The sequence below is a fragment of the Garra rufa genome, chromosome 16 (genome assembly GCF_049309525.1).
Source record: "Garra rufa chromosome 16, GarRuf1.0, whole genome shotgun sequence".
In the NCBI taxonomy this organism is placed as follows: domain Eukaryota; kingdom Metazoa; phylum Chordata; class Actinopteri; order Cypriniformes; family Cyprinidae; genus Garra; species Garra rufa.
Genome location: NC_133376.1, coordinates 33,412,277 through 33,432,740, shown reverse-complemented (window position 1 = coordinate 33,432,740; position 20,464 = coordinate 33,412,277). Strand labels below are relative to the sequence as shown.

Genomic DNA, 20,464 nt, shown 5'->3' with positions numbered 1-20,464 from the left:
CTGTAGCAATAGCCAACAATACATTATATGGGTCAAAAACATTAGGATATTAAGTAAAGATCATGTTCCATGATGATATTTTGTAAATTTTCTATTGTAAATATCATTTTTGATTAGTAATATGCATTGCTAAGAACGATTTTCTCAATATTTTGATTATATTTACACCCTCAGATTCTAGATTTCCAAATAGTTGTATCTCAGACAAATATTGTGCTATCCAAACTTATTTTATTCAGCTTTCAGATTATGTATGAATCTCAATTTCCAAAAAATAAAATAAAAATTACCCTCATGACTGGTTTTGTGGTCCAGGGTCATATAATTGTTAAAAGCATTAAACTTCTTATAATGCTTGCATTACATAAAACTAATGTTAAAATATATTTTTATTTAAAATTGTATATATCAGCTATCACTGCGCATCTGTCTATGCACCTTTTTCTTCCCGTAAGAGTGGGCGTGGCCATTTGTACATTTATTTATGTTCGAGGCTTCCGGTCTCATCCACCTCCAGCTGTTTTAAGCTGTACAACAGGTCGTTTTGCTGCTTGATATCGCAAATTAATGTGTCTTACTATATTATTTCAATGTATCATCCTATTTATAAACACAATGCTTTGTAGTGCAAACAGTTTTACCGTTTACTGCACGTTGTTAATTTCCCTAAAGCGGTTAATAAACCGGAAGTCTCACCCATAGGCTTCTTCGCGCGTTCAAAAAATAAGGTGGATATAATTGTGTAAATATTTCTTGGTGTTATCGATGGTTCAATATGTTATTGAGAGGACGAGCTCCCTCTTATGGGTCTGAGAGGAACAACAGTGTGTAAGATAGGCCTCAAGTTTATATCTATTATCCTCGAACTGAAAATAAATAATAATAAAAGAGTACTCTTTGGAGTAGGTGATTAAAACAGGCTTATATATAAATGATAAATATGAAAATACAACCTGCAAATGTATAAACACATAATAACAAAGCACCGTAGAGTTTCTGTTAATTTTGTATTATTAAAGATAAATATAGGTTATATATACTTAATGTGAATTTAACATTTCATACGCTGGTAGGCCTATGTGTTTGTACCCTAGGTGTTGGTTAGCAACTAATGAAGTACAAAAAATAAGAGCCCTAGCCAGGCAGACATGACCAGACATATCCTCAATACACCATGTTACGCTCTGGTGTGCACAAGACCTTGCATTTTCTTAATAAATAAATTTGTACATTAAAAAATAAAACAAGCAATTGCAAAAAACAACATAAGGAATTTACAGAAAACTTAAAAAGTGATTTAATGTCACACAAGCTGAAAAACAAACAAGCTGAATACACTTGCATGTTGTTAAACTGACACATCAGCATATTTTAGGCAAGTCAAAGTAACAATCTAACATTTAAAGATTATTATAAAAATGTTAATTTAATATTTCGTACAGGGGCCATGCTGAGATGGTAAGAAAAACTCCAGAGACGCACATTCAGCTGGATGCCACATACAGGGTGTAGTTAACTGCTGCCTACTCAGCATTTTTACAACTGTATATAACAACAGAAATAGCCTTCGGTTCAAGTGTGCGGATTCAAAAAACTCCACTTTCAATGTAAATTTTAGTTGCCGGTGTTCGAAAACGGTGTGTATCAACAGACCGTGGGGTGTTTCCTCACTTGCGTTTATTCAGGTTCCCTAAATAGACAACTTCGTACTAATAATAAAAGAGGATGTTGCTTATGAAGATGCATGCGTTCAATGCAAACGAGCGATAAAAACGCGAACTTTTGATTGACACGCGTGAAAATGAAACATCTTTCAGATTGTAGAGCAAGTTACATTAAAGCGTTTTCAAACAAAGGCTCAAAAGTAGTGACGGCGACTCAACGCCAACAGGCGCGTTAAACACCTCCGTCAACTCGGAAGGTCAGACGCTTCAGAAATTAATGAACAACGCACAACTTGACAGCGTGAGAACACGTTGGGAAAAATGCTGAAAAATAATCCCCCCAAAAATCCAAACTTACCTCGGGTCCAATCGAAAATGGCGCCGAAATGTAAAAAAACGCACCAAATTTCATTGTATGGTCTCCTGCAAAGCTTTGTGGGAGCGTGAGCTGTTCAACATCCCCTGTAGAGTAACGGAGGAGGAGTGCAACTGCAATGTCGTGGCACGTTCTTACTACTTAGACACAAACTGTATCCCCTCAGGATGTTGTCATGCCTTTTGAAGCAGCCAACTTGAACAGAGTTTCTGATTTTAATGGGCTTTATTCTAATTAAAACCATATTAGCCTTATAATTCAACCTCATAATTCTTTCCATGCACGTTTTGTTAGTAATACAAGCTTTAATGCAACCATTTGTTTATTATTCTGAATCTTCAAACAAACAATAACAAACTAACTCTCTCTGCATGGTGGTTTTAATATTATTATTAGTTTACTAGAGGTGATTTTTCATCTGCTAAAGTCAGCCCAAGTTGCCATCACCTGACCTGCGTAATGACCTTGCAGTTGCCTGGCTCGAAATCTTGTGTCTCTCATTAGAAGAGGAGAAAAGAAACATTGTCCGCTGCCAGACAAGAGCCCTCGCAGTGAGCTGTAAAGAAACATGTGACTCTGGTGTTGCTCATTGCTGGTGTGCGCTGTGCAAAGCCATTTTATGCAAAATTGGGTTTAGGGTGGAGAGTGTCATCACACAGTGATGTGTACTATTGTCGGAATGTGTTTATATGGAAGTTACATGTAGAAATGATGAGTCAAACTTAATGGCCTGTGTCCTTAGGTTTATATGAGCAGACCTAGTCTTAAGCCTAGTCCCAGACTAAAATGTAAGTCTGAGCTGCTTCAACTGAAAGAAACTCGCACTGACTGATCTTCAAATATATCCATGGCTAATGTTTTGTCTCAAGATGCACACCAGTAAAGTTTTTTTTTTTTCTAAGGCATGTTTATAAAAATTACTTTAGTGTCCTAATTGTACTATGGCATAATCAAGGCTTAGTTTAAGCTCTGTCTGTGAAACCGTGCCCTAGTCTTAAACCTAGTCCCAGGCTAAAATGTAAGTCTGAGCTGTTTCAACTGAAAAAACAAAACAAAAAACGTGCTCTGGCTGATTTTAAAATAAAGTCACTTAAAAAAAAAAATTAATGTCCTAAATGAACTATGGCCTAATCCTGGTTTAGTCTAAGGTCTGTCTTTTAAACCAGGCCTTAGTCTTAAACCTAGTCCCAGACTAAAATGTAAATCTGAGCTGCTTCAAGTGAAAAAAACTTGAGCACTGACTGATTTTCAAATATATCCGTGGCTAATGTTTTGTCTCAAGATGCACACCAGTAATGTTTTTTTTCTAAGGCATGTTTATAAAAATTACTTTAGTGTCCTAATTGAACTATGGCCTAAATTTAATGTCCTAAATGAACTATGGCCTAATCCTGGTTTAGTCTAAGGCCTGTCTGTGAAAACAGGTCCTAGTTTTAAGGCTAGTCCCAGACTAAAATGTAAATCTGAGCTGCTTCAACTGAAAGAAACTTGCACTGACTGATCTTAACAAATATCAGTGGCTTTGTTTTGTCTTAAGATGCACACCAGTAGGGCTGTCGCGATAACCGCAATATCGCAATACCGCGCTATTGACGTGCATAACCGCAGAGGAATGCAACAACCGCAGCAACCGCGATATCTGCCTGTTTTCTTTTTTCCTAAGAATTTGCCCTTCTCACTTAATGCCTGTGCGCTGAATATTAAATTAGTAATAAGTTAGTAATGATAACATAATGTGTTTATTATGAGGCTCAGTAGATATGCACTTAACAAGCCTAAACAGACAGCAAATGAGAGAGAGATCGACTGAGCATGTGCGATTACCTGCGTCTGTCTTTCAGATCGAGTCATGTATGTATGTGAAACTAGCTTGTCATGTCCAAGGAAAGTGAAATCATGTCTTAACATCGGTGCTCTGCTGGTCAGCTGAGCCTTTAAAAGTGGCGATTAAAGTTAAAATGATTTTAACATCGTGTTTCATTACGTCTCTCTTTGAATAAATAAGCGTTTTTGAACGTATAGTTGAATGAACGGTTTAAAGACTTACTCAAAGATAGTCTCTTGCCTCCATCTTGTGGCGTAAAAATGAAACTGCACTGACTGACAGCTCGCCTAAAACACGCAGGTGAAATACTGACAGAAAGTCTCTTGTCCAGTCAGACTCGAGGGTGCGCGCTAACTGTTATATACACGAAGATTTCAGATGCAAAGCCTCTAAGTATGTCTGACATTTTTCTTCAAAATTTGCATTTCTTACTGGCTAGGTTTCTATGTAAGTACTGTTTACTTCACTTCATATATCAACGCGATTTGGTTTCGGTTTATTGATTTCTGAATATGACCTTACATTGTAGCCTACACACAATTATATGGCGGTAATACCGCATACCGCGCTACTGAGCCACTCAAAATTACCGCAAGGGAAATTCCTTAACCGCGACAGCCCTACACACCAGTAATGTTTTTTTTTTTTTTTTTTTTTTTTTGGCACATTTATAAAAATTACTTTAATGTCCTAATTGAACTATGGCCTAATCCTGGTCTAATCTAAACTCTGTCTGTGAAATCGGGCCCTAGTCTTAAACCTAGTCCCAGACTAAAATGTCTGAGCTGGTTCAGTTGAAAGAAACTTGCAATGACTGATCCTAAAATATATCAGTGGCTTTGTTTTGTCTCAAGATGCACACCAGTAATGTTTTTTCTAAGTCAGTTTTATAAAAAATAATTTAATGTCCTAATTGAACTATGGCCTAATCCTGGATAAATCTAAACCCTGTCTCTGAAACCAGGCCCTAGTCCTAAACTTGGTCCCAGACTAAAATGTAAGTCTGAACTGCTTCAACTGAAAGAAACTCGCACTGACTGATCTTCAAATATATCCATGGCTAATGTTTTGTCTCAAGATGCACACCAGTAAAGTTTTTTTTTTTTCTAAGGCATGTTTATAAAAATTACTTTAGTGTCCTAATTGTACTATGGCATAATCAAGGCTTAGTTTAAGCTCTGTCTGTGAAACCGTGCCCTAGTCTTAAACCTAGTCCCAGGCTAAAATGTAAGTCTGAGCTGTTTCAACTGAAAAAACAAAACAAAAAACGTGCTCTGGCTGATTTTAAAATAAAGTCACTTAAAAAAAAAATTAATGTCCTAAATGAACTATGGCCTAATCCTGGTTTAGTCTAAGGTCTGTCTTTTAAACCAGGCCTTAGTCTTAAACCTAGTCCCAGACTAAAATGTAAATCTGAGCTGCTTCAAGTGAAAAAAACTTGAGCACTGACTGATTTTCAAATATATCCGTGGCTAATGTTTTGTCTCAAGATGCACACCAGTAATGTTTTTTTTCTAAGGCATGTTTATAAAAATTACTTTAGTGTCCTAATTGAACTATGGCCTATATTTAATGTCCTAAATGAACTATGGCCTAATCCTGGTTTAGTCTAAGGCCTGTCTGTGAAAACAGGTCCTAGTTTTAAGGCTAGTCCCAGACTAAAATGTAAATCTGAGCTGCTTCAACTGAAAGAAACTTGCACTGACTGATCTTAACAAATATCAGTGGCTTTGTTTTGTCTTAAGATGCACACCAGTAATGTTTTTTTTTTTTTTTTTTTTTTTTTTTTTTTTGGCACATTTATAAAAATTACTTTAATGTCCTAATTGAACTCTGGCCTAATCCTGGTCTAATCTAAACTCTGTCTGTGAAATCAAATCGGGCCCTAGTCTTAAACCTAGTCCCAGACTTAAATGTCTGAGCTGTTTCAGTTGAAAGAAACTTGCACTGACTGATCCTAAAATATATCAGTGGCTTTGTTTTGTCTCAAGATGCACACCAGTAATGTTTTTTCTAAGTCAGTTTTATAAAAAATAATTTAATGTCCTAATTGAACTATGGACTAATCCTGGTTTAGTTTAAGATCTGTCTGTGAAACCGTGCCCTAGTCTTAAACCTAGTCCCAGGCTAAAATGTAAGTCTGAGCTGTTTCAACTGAAAGAAACTCGCACTGACTGATCTTAAAATATATCAGTGGCTTTGTTTTGTCTGAAGATGCACACCAGTAATTTTTTTACTAAGTCACTTTTATAAAAAAAAAGAATTTAATGTCTTAATTGAACTATGACCTAATCCTGGTTTAGTCTAAGCCATGTCTATGAAACTGGGCCCTAGTTTTAAACCTAGCCCCAGACAAAAATGTAAGTCTAAGCTGTTTCAACTTAAAGATACATAAAATGGATGATCTTAAATTACATCAGTGGCTTTGTTTTGTCTCAGGATGCACTTCAGTAATGTTTTTTTTCCCAAGGCATGTTTATAAAAATTGGTTTAATGTCTTAATTGAACTATGGCCTAATTGTGGCTTAGTTTAAACTCTGTCTGTGAAACCGGGCCCTAGTCTTAAACCTAGTCCCAGTCTAAAATGTAAGTCTGAGCTGTTTCAACTGAAACAAAATGTGCTCTGGCTGATCTTAAAATATATCAGTGGCTTTGTTTTGTATGTTTATTTTTCCTTCTAAGTCACTTTTATAAAAAAATACTTTAATTTTCATAATTGAACTATGGCCTAATCCTGTTTTAGTCTAAACTCTGTCTGTGAAACTAGGCCCTAGTCTTAAGGCTTGTTTATAAAAATTACTTTAATGTCCTAATTGAACTATGGCCTAAACCTGGCTTAGTCTAAGCCCTGTCTGTGAAACCAGACCCTAGTCTTAAACCTAGTCCCAGACTAAAATGTAAGTCTGAGCTGTTTTACTGTTTTACTGTTTTACTGACTGATCCTAAAATATATCAGTGGATTTGTTTTGTCTCAGGATGCACACCAGTAAAAAATTTTTTTCTAAGGCACGTTTATAAAAATTACTTTAAGGTTCTAATTGAACTATGACTTAATCCTGGCTTAGTATGAGTCCTGTCTGTGAAACCAGGCCCATATATACGACTATATTTGTTGGTCAGGGGCCGTATGTATAAAACTTCTAAAAAATGCTCTTAAGAGTAGTCTTAAACTTTGACTTAAGTGTCAAAAAATTCTTAGTAAGAAGTAGGACTTTTTTAAGAGTAGGAGACTTTTATAAAGAATCTAAAAGCAACTTTCAGTAAAGTTTGAGACTGATTCTTAAGTTCTGACTTAAGTGTTGTAAATTAAAGACTACAATGATTGAAACACAAAATGGCCGCCCTTGACCTCTGAATCAGCCAATAGTGAGCCTGCTCATGTGAGTTACAGCAGCACAACATCATCATCACCAATCATTTAATTAAGACACTATTTAATATTTCAGTGTATTTAAACAAATGCTTTGCATTGTGGAAAATTATCACAAATTATTATTGATGCTTTAAAATCCATGTCTCCTCATTTACAGTTGGAGCAATGATGTGAACAGCTCCAAGAATATAACTCCAATATGTCATATGTGTATTGTAAAGTGTGTGTTTCCTCCTTTTTGCTGCCATTGTGTTACTCCTAACTAGGTTAGGAGACCTCTCCAACTCTCTTTAATAATTTAGGAGCTGAGACCTAGTCTTAACACTTAGGAACTTTTATGAATCACTCTTTATCTTAAGTCTAGAAATAAGAGTAAAATTACGTCACTTAGAATTTTGAAACACTTAAGACTAAAATTTGACTCTGAGCAGCTTTATACATGCGGGCCCAGATTATGTTTGCTAAATGTTTTTTTCTCAGCAGTGCATTTTAATAGCATTCGAAAAAGTATAAATAGCTTTTTTGCTCTCTGAAACTTCAAATATATGAGAAATCAGATGTAAAACACTATGAGGAGATAAAAATGATATTTTATCTAATTATTTATATATATAAAACTTGGCGTTTTGGCCAAAAGTTGGAAATAGTGGACATCTTTTATACTTTGCAGTCATCTTTACCACAAAAATTTAAGTTTCAGATATCCAAAATGTTACAGATTCATAATGTTAACATGTTTTAAAGTATCTCCCAACTGCAAGTCTTATTTCAAAGCAACAAAGAGAATGCGCAATTGCGCATGCGTTAAACAGCGTGCGCAGGGGCACAATGGCAGAACGTCTCCAGGAAGTCTGATCCCATTGGCTATTTCCCGAAACGGTTGCCTTTCAAAAAGGCACCCCGGCAGCCATCGAGTTTCTGATTGGTTCACGATGCTGTCAGTCAGTCCGGTAGGAACAGAAGGGGCGGGACCTTTAGCTGAGCTGTGGGTACGCTGCGGCGTCCAGAAAATAGATAAACAGAATATACTAACCTTTGATTGACGTTACTAAGTTACAAACTCATTTAACTAGATACTGACACGCCAATCTGGCAAACAGAAGATGTCGGAGAGGAGCTACGCGCTTGTCTAGTGATTTACATGCGAACCCATCACGAACAGCAAGCTAGTTAGCAACATGATGATGATGACCAGCTGAACATTGTTGTGCCTTCAGCTCGTTATTATTATCGCGCTTACGGATTAACGATTTAACTTTCATGCTTTTCCATTGCCTTTCATGCATCCTTTGCACATGCACTCCTAGACTTGTATGTAATTGACTGGAGCTGCTCAGTTTTAGGTGCTTGTGCGCCATCGAGCTAGGCTAACAGCAGAGGAATGGTGTGCATGGGCCAAACCCCTTTCACATATTAGCTCGCAGCTAACAAGTCGCTGGATCTACAAGTTTGGACCAGAACGTGGAAAGATACGCGCTGCAGATCGAACAGGCAGAATGTTGGTTTGCAAAAAGCCACGGATCATTTCCTCAGGCATTGGTCGAGACCTACATTGACCCTTAAACACAGACAGAAGCCCCAGTCTTTCTATATAGAGTGCAAAATGAGCACATAGTAAACTGTGACATTGATCTGCTTCGTGCCTTTCAACGATGTAGCTTTGCAACCTGCGTGCTTTTTTGCGGCATACGTTTAAGGACAATAACGATGAACAATCAAGGAATCATGTCACAAGAGAAGATGGAGCTGGATCTGGACATCCCGTCGTCACTTGGTCAAAGCGATGGGCACTTGAGACGATCGAACAGCGAACCCATGATAAACGGCCTGAGGTGATGACTGATTGCAAATATTGAGATGTTTAGACCAGTGTATATATTATGTTGGTATATTGAAAGTGTCTTTTAGCCAGGTGAGCTGCCTACTTGACCATGCTGAAAGATTCAGCTTAAACTGTTAGCTGACTGGTTTCTAATTGGTCTGGCAATGCCAGTTTAAAGTGGCCAAGCTAGTTTTTGGAAACTGGAGGGAAGTTCACCATCTTGAACCAGCCAGAAACCACAGATTTTGGCTTAAAGGAATATTTAACCCCCCACAAAAATAAGATTTGCTGACAATGTACTTCCCCTCAGGCCGTCCTTCATCAAAACAGATTTGAAGAAATGTAGCATTATGTGATTATACCTCTGCGGTGAATGGGTGCCGTCAGAATGAGAGTCCAAACAGCTTATAAAAACAATGCAATCCACATGACTCCAGACCATCAGTTAATGTCTTATAAAGCGAAAACCTCCTTTGTTTTTTCTAATTAATCCATCATTTAGATGTTTTTAACTTGAAACCATTTGTTTGGACTCATTCTGATGGCACCCATTCACTGCAGAGGTTGGTGAGCAAGTGATGTAAATTTCTCCAAATCTGTTCTGATAAAGAAACAGTCTCATCACCATATTGGATGTCCTGATGGTGAGTAAATTAAGCAAATTTTTATTTTTTGGTGAACTATTAAAGATATAGGATTGCAAACAGGCATGTGCACAATTTTTGGCCATTGTGTTCATAGCTTTGATGGTAAGCTCTTATACACTCACTTTTAATGTCTAAAAATGCTGTATTGCGGGTTTTTGCAACGTGTCATCAATTGGCCATATCCGCGGTACTGAATGTAAACAATGCCACTGAACCAAACAAAACTTGCATATTTTGCAGATTATTGCTGCTAAAAATGGTAAATTGTCATGGTTTGGGCTGTACTAATCCGTAAAAACTGGAAAAACATTTGGAGTACTGTAGACTGCCAAAAGTAATAACAAATCAAGGAGAAAAGTGCAAAAAAACTGTCTCTGAGGAACAAAAGGCATTTGTGGCTGGTCAAACTGAACCTGAATATCCAGGGGGAAAATCTTAACAACATTTGTGTTCATTCTTATTTCTAGTCTTAATTAATACTCCTCATACATATCTTTACCACCTATTAACTTTAGTTTGGCAAAATATTTCACCCTTTCGTACTTACTAAGTCCTTCTCTATATGATTTAGCGTCTTCCACAAGTTTTTCCGTGGTTTAGACGGCATAAACTAGCAGAACTACATATTCAGTAGTACATTAACCATGCAGTCGTTTACATCAGAGTATCTGCATTATGGCTGCGCATCCGAGTAACTGACCAAACCGTGATGTAATTACAAATCCTCCATAGCTGGATAGCTTACTAAGCATTGAGATAGACCATGCATGAATGTTTTGGTTGCTCCCTCACTAATAGAGAGTAAAAACTTGAAGCCATGCTAGAATAACATGCTTTGAGTTGTCAGGGCCACCAGTCTCTCAAGAACAGACTGTGTTGGTAGTATAAAACTCTCACATTACTATTGCAAAGGTCTCGGTATCCAATCAACACCTAGTGGATATAACCAAATCCCCACACTGCATTTGTTTCCCCCTAGTCTGTTACAGCCGGATATATGTTCCAACAAGGATATGTCGCTACTTGCTCAGTTTTATCTTGAGTAATTTTTAGTACATGCTAATGTTAAAAATGTCTTCTCTTTTTCCAGTGATGCTTCACAGGTGTTCCAGAGAGAGGTTCTCCGCAGCAGAAGAAACAGTACTACTGTTGTTCGACCCAATGTGGTATGTAAAGCGTTATGCCTCTTTTTTTACAATATGTAATATAGGTGGCAGTTGTCCCCAGAGTGTGTCCGTGAAGTTTCAGCTCAAAATACCCTACAGATCATTTATTACATCATTTTTGAAAATGCCTATTTTGGGAGGAAGCAGATACACGCTGATTTCGTGCATTTAAATTGCAAATGAGCTGCTGCTCCCCGTCCCCTTTTCCAGAATTGGACTGCGCCTTTACAGCTCATACCCCAGATACAGATGACCAACATCTGTTTGGTTTTGGTTATCATGTCTATCGCGTTAAAATCATGTGTTTTAAACCGTATTAGTTTAAACTTCTGATATATTGTTTTCTGAGTGCACACAGAAAGCGGCTGTCACACGGCATGTGAGTACTAAACAAAGTTCTCTTTCTTGTCTTATTGCGCTTTAACGGTCAGGTTTATGCTACAAAAACAGTTGTGTCTGTGAAGATAAACAGCTAGGAAAGAAATTGCATGTTTATATTAGATCTGTGTGGCAGCAGCGTAATATACAGTAAATAAATCAATAAGTCCACTGCTCTCTTGTCTCCTCTGATGATGGGAATGATGTTCTGTGCTCATCTGTGCAACCAAAGACAGAACAGTTAGCATGCTTTGCTTGAACTTTAGCCATCTTGTTACAACTGGTACACCGTTGTCCTTTGCGGAAACAAAATGGAGGCGCTGTGGGTGGAAACATTTAGGTTAAAGGGCGGTAATATTATAATAAGATCCCCTTTGTATGTCAAATCTGATGCACTCATTTTTTCACATGCTTGCAGAAAAGGCTTATCAAAACAAAATTACTGGGTTGTCGTCTTTCACGTTTTCTTGGTGGGTAGATGCACCGGTAACCCGGTTACAGTGCTTAAACTTGGGAAAAAGTCATATTTCATGATATGTCACCTTTAATGTGCTAATTGCCATAGTTTGTTAAATGCGTTTTGCTTTTTTGGATGTTCATGTGTTTTAGGTTCCATCTTCACCAGTACGTGTTCCTAGCACAAGACTGCAGAGGATCAAACAGGTAAAAAAAAGTTTGCGTCAATGTACCATGAAACGTGATTCTTTTCATAGCATGTCAGACTCACTATTCCTATATATGTGCATATGGGAGTGTGTGCTGAAAAATACATGCTAAAATTACATTTTGGAGTTTCCGCAAACCACTAGTCTTTTTAGATTTAGACTGGTTGGTAGTACCGCACTCCAACATGGCATTATAGATATGTACAAAAAGTCACTTTCTGTTGGTGAGATATTTGCTCATATGGGGATTCTTTATATGCTTGTTTATTTCTAGGAAGAGGGTGTTGATGTGATGAACCGTGAAACTGCTCATGAACGGTAAGAACTCACATCTGCTGAACCCCTAGGGCATTGGTTTTTCATTTATCAGCTGCTGACAGCAGGTTTTGTCTGTTTCCAGTGTTCATAACAATAGTTGACAGGTAGAACTAGACATGTGCTGTCCACACTGAAATAAGGCCTTCTATTACTGCTTGGAGGAAATAATGTTGTTGTTTTTTTGTTTTTTTTCTCTCCCATAATGTCATTTGATCTAGAGAGGTGCAGGCAGCCATGCAGATGAGCCAGTCTTGGGAGGAGAGTCTTAGTCTGGTAAGAGTCTGGTTAAAAATAAATAAATAATAAAATGCACTGCTGTATAGAAGTTTGAGGTCAGTAAGATTTGTTTTTGACATGTCTGCAAGGCCAAGGCTGAATTTATTTAATAAAAAATATTAAAGTTTGTAATAACTTTTCCTATTTTAAGATAGTCCTAGACTAAAATGTAAGTCTGAGCTGTTTCAACTGAAATAAAATTGCACTGATTGATCTTAAAATACATCAGTGCCTTTGTTTTGTCTCAAGATGCACACCAGTAACGTTTTTTTCTAAGCATGTTTATAAAAATTACTTAAATGTCCTAACTGAACTATGGCCTAATCCTGGCTTAGTCTAAGCCCTGTCTGTGAAACCGGGCCTTAATGTGCTCTTGCTGAAAAAAGTATTAAACTTACTGACCCAAACGCTTAAACAGTGTGTATAATAATATGAATCTTCACAGCTATTATAACAGAGATTAAGACTATGTTCTCACTCAGATGCTATAATGATGCATGCAGTAGCTCTGTTGCTACACTTCCTCTTTCCCCTACTGATGGGATTGTGGAAGAGAAAATGGAGGCATGCTAGAAAAAAGCTCCTGGAGTTAACAGGGCCACCAGTCTCTCAAGAACAGACTGGATTGGTAGTATAATACTCCAACACTGCATTAGCAATCAAGTGGTTCATTAGCAGTAATAAGGCTGTCATATTGGGTGTAAGTGATTTATATGGTTGTGCTTTGATTCTAGAGTGATAATGATCTCGAGAAATCTTCATCGTCATCTCCGAAGCGGATTGATTTTGTGCCTGTGTCTCCTGCTCCTTCGCCCACCAGAGGGATTGGAAAGAAGGTATCTCTTCCCTTCCCTGTGTTTTTTTTATTTTTAAATAAATCAGGGTTCGTACGGGTGCTTGAATTCCTTGAAAATGCTTGAATTTTAATGTAGTGTTTTCAAGGTTTGAAAAATGCTTGGATTTTGGATGAAGTGCTTGAAAGTGCTTGAATATGCAGTTGCATCGGTTTCATATTAATTCGCTTTCATACTAAATTGTTAATTTTTGTTATGCTTATATGTAAAAGAAAGAAAAGAAAAAAAAAACAGCTCCGCTCGAGTGTGCACGTGATGCTGTAGTGTGATCCGCCGGTCTTTCTTGCTGCGCGCCCTTTGATGGAACAGAGCGGTAGATAAAACATGCCAGTTATCAGGAGGTTGTTGCATCAGTCCTCGATGGCTTGAAAACGACAAATAAGAATTATGTTTAAAACGAGAATTTGGGGATCGCAAAATTGCCAGCCCGATGTCCCGGGGCTATTGTGTTTTCCAGTCGGGCTACTAAAATGTTTCACCGGAATATAGAGGGCTCGTGCGGGTCATTACAAACTCATCAATTTAGCCTTATCAAAGTTAAGGCCATACAAAGTTTTAAATGTATTAAATAGTATAAGAAAAGGCTTAATTATAAGTTTAAGAGTTAGGGACGGATATACTAGAATCGCGATAAGGCTGGATAAAACTTCAAAAGGCAATGATATCATATTGAATAAACATACACACTGCACGTTTCAAAGTCAAAACGCGGCACGGATGTCTTTATATGAATGTATCTGAAGGGAACCGACTGTCCTCAGAAACGTGTCGTTGGCATTTTCATTTCATGTCTGATAAAACTGCGTTAATGCTGATTTTGTGTACAGCCGTTACTAGGAAACCGTAATATTTTAGCACTCCTAAAGCGCCCCCTCGTGACAGGGAATGAATTTGCGAATATTCAGCTGTTTAGCAAGATTATTACAAATATTGGCCCATGTTTTTATGCAGCAAACACATAAGAGTTGTAAATGTAAAAGTTATGTGCTTTCTAAAAATATAAACAATTAAGACAGTAATATTTATGTTTTAAATAAATTATACTTGATATATCCATTTTAAAGGTATAAAGGCTGAAATGCCATTGTATAAGATGTTTTGTTTTTGTGAAAATCTGAATTATAAATCATGTCATTTTATGGCTTAATGTTACTGTACATTGTTCAACCCCACTACGGTGTTCATTTTACTTGTGCAGCTCTTAAAAAGGGTCATAAATTGCCTTAAATTGATATTTAAAAATTCTGCAGATACACTGTAAATAGTGAAAAAAATACCTTGATATTTGTGAATAGGAAATCAGATAAGAGTCTAAATGTCAATCAAAAATATTTTCAATGTTTAAAAAATTGTCTTTTTTCATTTGGGCCAGTTCAATTTTATTATTAATTTTATAGTGTCTTTTTGACTACCTTTTAGTACTTTTAGGCTGGAATGTGAAATGTATTTGTGAAAATCCTTCAAGTTTTAGAAAGTTTTCAAGTTTTAGAATTTTAGTTTATCATATTTTTTTACAGTCATTTTATACCAGTCGTTAATGTGTTACCAAAGACATTGCCCTACTCCACTCATACAGTATTACTTTTATTTGTGCAGGTCTTAAAGAGCCTTTAAATTTTATTTTTATAATACTACAGATACTCAGTAAATTATATTAATTATATATTTTAAATTATATAATTTGTATACTGAATGTTGACTATTTATATGGGGCAATGTTATATGCAATCCAGACAGTTGTTTTTTAATAGCACAATAACATCTGATTTAAAATTTAGAACTCATGTATGTGAATATGTAATTTGCCACAGTGCTGGAAAATCTTGAAAATGCACCTTGAAAGTGCTTGAAAAGTGCTTGAATTTTACTTTGGAAAAGGTGTAAGAACCCTGATAAATGTGACCCTGGACTGCAAAACCAGTCATAAAGGTCTGTTTTTTGACATTTCTATTGATGTATGGTTTATTAGGATATGACAATATTTGGCCAAGATACAACTATTTGAAATCTGGAATCTGAGGCTGCTGAGAAAATCGCTTTTAAAGTGGTCCAAATGAAGTTCTTAGCAATGCATATTACTAATCAAAAATTAAGTTTTGATATCTATGGTAGGAAACTTACAAAATACCTACATGGTACATGATCTTTACTTAATATCCTAATGGTTTTTGGCATAAAAGAAAAATCGATCATTTTGACCTGTACAAATGTACTTTTGACTATTGCTACAAATATACCTGTTCTACTCGTGACTGGTTTTGTGGTGCAGGGTAACAAATAACTTGCTGTATTGTTGTTGTTCAAGGCTTAATGCTTTGACTGACGATTTCTTTCTCTTCAATGAGCAGCAATGTTTCTCTCCGTCTCTTCAAATCCTGGTGACCAGTAACGGACTGACGCCCAGCCCCGTTCCTAGTCCAACACGCCGCTTCAGGTAAGTTCTGTTCAGGCATCCTGTGACCGTAGGAATGTTTTCTGCAAACATTACGGTGTAATAGTATAGGCTACTATAGTGTAGATATCAAGCTGAGTCGCTGATGTCGTTCTCATTAAATGTTTGCCCAGCAGGAGGAGTCAAAGCCCGATCAACTGCATCAGGCCTGGTATTCTGGGGCCTCTCAAACGCAAAAGTAAGTTAGCACTTATGACACTTTGTTCTTTCAATGTTGTTACAACTTGGATGTTTAAAATTAAATCTTTTTGTGGATTCACAGGTGAAATGGAGACAGAAAGCCAGCCCAAGAGACTCTTTCAGGGAACCACCAACATGCTGTCCACAGAAGTGACTCACTTGCCCGAACTTAGCACCTGGTGAGTTTTCACAGTAGGCTTATTATTTTAAATAGATAGTTCAGCCAAAAAGGAAAATTCTGTCATTAATTACTCACCCTCATCGTTCCAAACCCGTAAGACTTTTGTTCATCTTCGGAACACAAAGTTATTTTTGATGAAATCCGAGAGTTTTCTGACCCTTGCATAGACAACAAAGTAACTACGTCGATTAAAATAGTCCATGTGACATCAGTGGTACTGTAATGTCATGAAGCAAGAACACAAGAATACTTTTTTTGTGCAAAGAAATAAAAAACAACTACTTCATTTAACAGTTTCTTCTGTTCCGTGTCAGTCTTCAATGCTCGTTCGCGAGAGTGCCATGACCAATACATCCGCGATTTGTGATAAGTGTAAACCCATTGTCATAGAAACTAAAGGTTTCCCTGCACTTTTTTTCCCCAGGATAAAACATATCTCTAGAAAGTAAAGACATAAGTTTTGTAATTTTTCTATTGTATATAAAATATAATTTAATCCTTTTTGTGTTAAAGTAGTAATATTTCTGTAATAATAATTAGTATAATACTAATAAGAAAATATTTTTGACTGATCAAAAGTAAATTCAAATGCATAAAATTAAATGCTGTTATGCCCTTTATATTGTGGCAGTGTTTCTCATGGTATTGAATATGGAACATTTTCAAAGTTTTGTAGCGAAGTTTGAAATTCCAGTATCTATAAAATAAAATACACTAATGTTCAAAAGTTTGATTTTGTTTTTGAAAGTCTGCAAGCCCATTGCTGTATTTATTAGATCAAAAATGTAAAAACTGAAACTCTGAAATATTATAATTTAAAATAACTTTTTTCGGTAACACTTTACAATAAGGTTCATTAGTTAACATTAGTTAACCACATTAGTTAACATTAACAAAGATTAATAAGTGCTGTTCATTATTAGTTCATGTTAATTTCAACATTTACTAATACATTATTCAAATTTTGTTAACATTAGTTAACGCAGTGTGAACTAACATGAACAAACAATGAACAACTGTATTTCCATTAACTAACGTTAATAAAGATTAGTAAATACAGTAACAAATGTATTGCTCTTGGTTAGTTCATGTTAGTTAATACATTAACTAATGTTTAACTAATGAACCTTATTGTAAAGTGTTACCCTTTTTTCTAATTTAAAATTGAATTTCTTTGATGGTAAAGCTGAATTTTCAGCATCATTACTCCAGTCTTCAGTGTTATATGATCCTTCAGAAATCAGTCTTATTTGATGATTTACTGCTCAAGAAACATTTATCAATATTGAACTTTTTTCCAGGATACTTTTGCATTTATTATAACAGAAATTGAGACACTGTTCTCACTCAGATTATATAATGATGCATGCAGTAGCTCTGTTGCTACACTTTCTCCTTCCCCTACTAATGGGATTGTGGAAGAGAAAATCGAAGCATGCTAGAAAAAACTCCTGGAGTTAACAGGGCCACCAGTCTCTCAAGAACAGACTGGATTGGTAGTATAATACTCCAACACTGCATTAGTAATTAAGTGGTTAATTGTCGATAATAAGGCTGTCATACGTCACATATGCCCTATATTTAATGTTATGAAGCTGGAAAAATACATTTCGTGCGTAAAAAGAAAAAACAAAAATGAAGAATTAGTCTCTGGAATATAGATATCAACCCCACTTATGTTAAAATTGCTTTCAGAGATTATATTGTATCATGTTCATTTAAAATATAATTCTGGCTTAAATACTTGGGAAAACTTTGCACATACATTGCGAAAGTATTCATACTCCTTTATTTTATTCATTTTATGTTGCTGCCTTATGTTAAACTGCTTCAAATTACTTCACGCATCAATCTACACTCCATACACCATAGCAGAGCAAATAACAGGTTTTTAACTTTTTTGCAAATGTATAAAAAACCTGAAATGTTTCCATTGCATAAATATTCATACCCTTATCTGGGACAGTTGAAATTTAGCTTTGGAGCATTCGTATTGCTTGTAGATGTTACTAGAGAAACTGTTTAACATAAGGCAGCAATATAACAAACATGAAAAAATTGGTGGCATACTCATTTATTTTTATGAATTGATTCTAGCTGTGAAAAAGCACTTTCTTGTAACATGCACTCTGTTTGTGTCTCTCCAGCAGTCTTTCTCCAGATCTTCTGGATGGGAGTCTCAGTAGCGTCGGCTCCTCCTCAGACTCACCCGCCAAGATGGAAGGAGTGTCGCCCTCCTCCAGTAACTCTCCTCTCACGCCCCTTCAGGACCTCTCCCCTAAGTGATGAGCATCACGGACAAAGGAGGAGGATTGGGCCACTTCTCAGGCCCTCTTCCACCTATTTTACCTTTTTCCCAATGCCTTCTCAAAATGGCTTTTGTTTTTTTTCCTGAATTGTCCTGTTATGTTATGTTATGTTGTCCTTGGACAGACCCTAAGGGCATGGATGTTTTTTGCATCAGCTGCTATAAATAGATGTAAAACGTGGTGTATAGATCTGTATCAAATCGAAGGACGTCACAAAGGAGAATCTTGGATTTTGTTTTTCCTTTTTGGTCCCTAATAGGGCAATTATTTTTTTGATAACGCCTCGAAAAGAAAACCGCTGTAAACAGGAAACAACTACAGGCACGTTCTTTCAATCTCAGCTTGTCAACCGGTATTGTGTGTGTGTGTGTGAGTTAACTTATTTTTTTTGCTTTTATTTTGTATGTAAGTATGTACATAAGATTCGTGGAGGCAAAGCGCTCGACCGGCAAACTGACAGCCGCCTCTTCTGGAGTTTAATAGCGGTGCAACTGCACTTTAAAGGGGCGGAATTTCATTTTTGATGGCTTTGTTCTGTTCAGGAATTGCCTTTTCTTGATTTTCAAGTAGGTGGAGGATGTGTTTTTCAGAGCTTGGCACTTCATTCTCTGTTAGAATGATATTATGGTTGCTGTACACAACTACTGCAGACGGGATTTAATATTGCAGCTGTTGGTAACCACTAAATCCTCCATTTGAACACTACAGAGAAACTAAACTGCCTGTGTTGATGTTTGTCAACCTAAAGACGTGCGTACAACTGTGTTGTCAATTTCGCAGCTTTCAGAGAATGGAGCAAAACATCCGGGCTGAGATGAATGCTGTCCATTATATGTTTTAATTTTTCCGCACCGTGGCTTTGCCCCGTTTCTGTTATTTGGAAAGGAACAGGAGGAGAATGTGCTCTACAGGTGCATTTTCAATGTTTTCCAAAGGCTGTGACACGTTAATGTTGAGCAGAAGTGCAAAGAAATGAAACCCTCACATCAAATGTTATTTGTGGAGTTTTAAATGTAATCTACTGATACTGAAACGGTGTGCCATTTAAATTTGTATATAAGAGAAATGTACAACTGTAATTGTAGGAGTTCTTTGTTTGGGGCTGTAGTTACTTTAGGAAATAGTATTTTCTTTTGTAAATGGTTTTCTAAATTTCATTCAGAGAAATTGCTTTATTTCCTCAAGCATGATATGGTGTATCATACATACATAAATTTTTCTGTGCAAGGAAGTGATTGTAAAATCCTTTTTTTTTTTTTTTTTCATTTAAGTGAATTGAAAGGGGTTTTTTTGACTTAAAAGTGACACACCGCAGTGTAAATCTTTTTCTGAATGTTTTTGCAAACAAAAAATACAGTGAGTGGGTCATGTAGATCCAGATTCTGTCCTGTAGTGATGGGTGAAGTGTATTTGTATTTGCTTTGCTGTTTTGTTTTTGTTTGTTTGTTTTTGTCCTGTGGACGTGTCGAATTCTTTATTTAATGATTTTACTCTGTCATTTCGTCTCATACAGTACTTTTAAAGCCTGTGCACGTGAAATCTGTTGAAGAGGACCGAGTGCTGTCATAGGGACGTGTAGTTGTGCTCTGCTTTCTGAACAAGTCTTGTTCGTGTCATATCAGAGACATCCAGATGTCAGAAATAAATTATTTGTCCAGTCATTTTGTTGCCTTGTCTTGTGATACCAAACTTAATGTGGTTATTGCCTTAAAAAAACTGGTTAAATGGGTTAGTTTACACTAATATGAATTCTGCCATCATTAATTACCAACCCTCATGTCATTCCAAACCTGTAAGACCTTCGTCTGTCTTCAGAACACAAATTAAGATATTTTTGATGAAATCCGAGAGCTTATTGACCCTGCATAGATGGTGCAAGGCCCACAACGATTGTAAGGAGATTGTTTTAATAGTCTGTGTGACATCAGTGGTTCATCCTTAATTTTATGAAGCTGCAATAATTTATGTGCGTTATGAA

The 20,464-nt window shown here is 36.5% G+C and overlaps 1 protein-coding gene and 3 non-coding genes across 8 annotated transcripts; all 4 read left to right on the top strand.

The window, feature by feature from the left end:
- The first annotated feature begins 8,206 nt into the window (after positions 1-8,206).
- Positions 8,207-20,147, top strand: pabir2 (PABIR family member 2). 5 transcript variants are annotated; one of them, XM_073820359.1, is made up of 10 exons: positions 8,207-9,070; positions 10,798-10,873; positions 11,861-11,914; positions 12,191-12,234; positions 12,453-12,507; positions 13,245-13,346; positions 15,713-15,798; positions 15,933-15,994; positions 16,079-16,175; positions 18,328-20,147. In XM_073820359.1, exons 1-10 carry the CDS (start codon positions 8,946-8,948, stop codon positions 18,461-18,463), a joined length of 837 nt encoding a protein of 278 aa, XP_073676460.1. In that variant the 5' UTR covers positions 8,207-8,945; the 3' UTR covers positions 18,464-20,147. The 5 variants fall into 5 exon arrangements, with proteins under 5 accessions (XP_073676460.1, XP_073676458.1, XP_073676459.1 ...); XM_073820357.1 differs by having other exon boundaries at positions 18,325-20,147; XM_073820358.1 differs by having other exon boundaries at positions 15,930-15,994.
- LOC141289072 (small nucleolar RNA U109) lies at positions 10,471-10,608 on the top strand. Its single transcript, XR_012339817.1, has one exon. It is a non-coding gene; the product is annotated as a small nucleolar RNA U109 (small nucleolar RNA).
- Positions 13,004-13,160, top strand: LOC141289073 (small nucleolar RNA U109). Its single transcript, XR_012339818.1, has one exon. It is a non-coding gene; the product is annotated as a small nucleolar RNA U109 (small nucleolar RNA).
- LOC141289071 (small nucleolar RNA U109) lies at positions 17,540-17,695 on the top strand. The gene has a single exon (XR_012339815.1). It is a non-coding gene; the product is annotated as a small nucleolar RNA U109 (small nucleolar RNA).
- Positions 20,148-20,464: the final 317 nt, after the last annotated feature.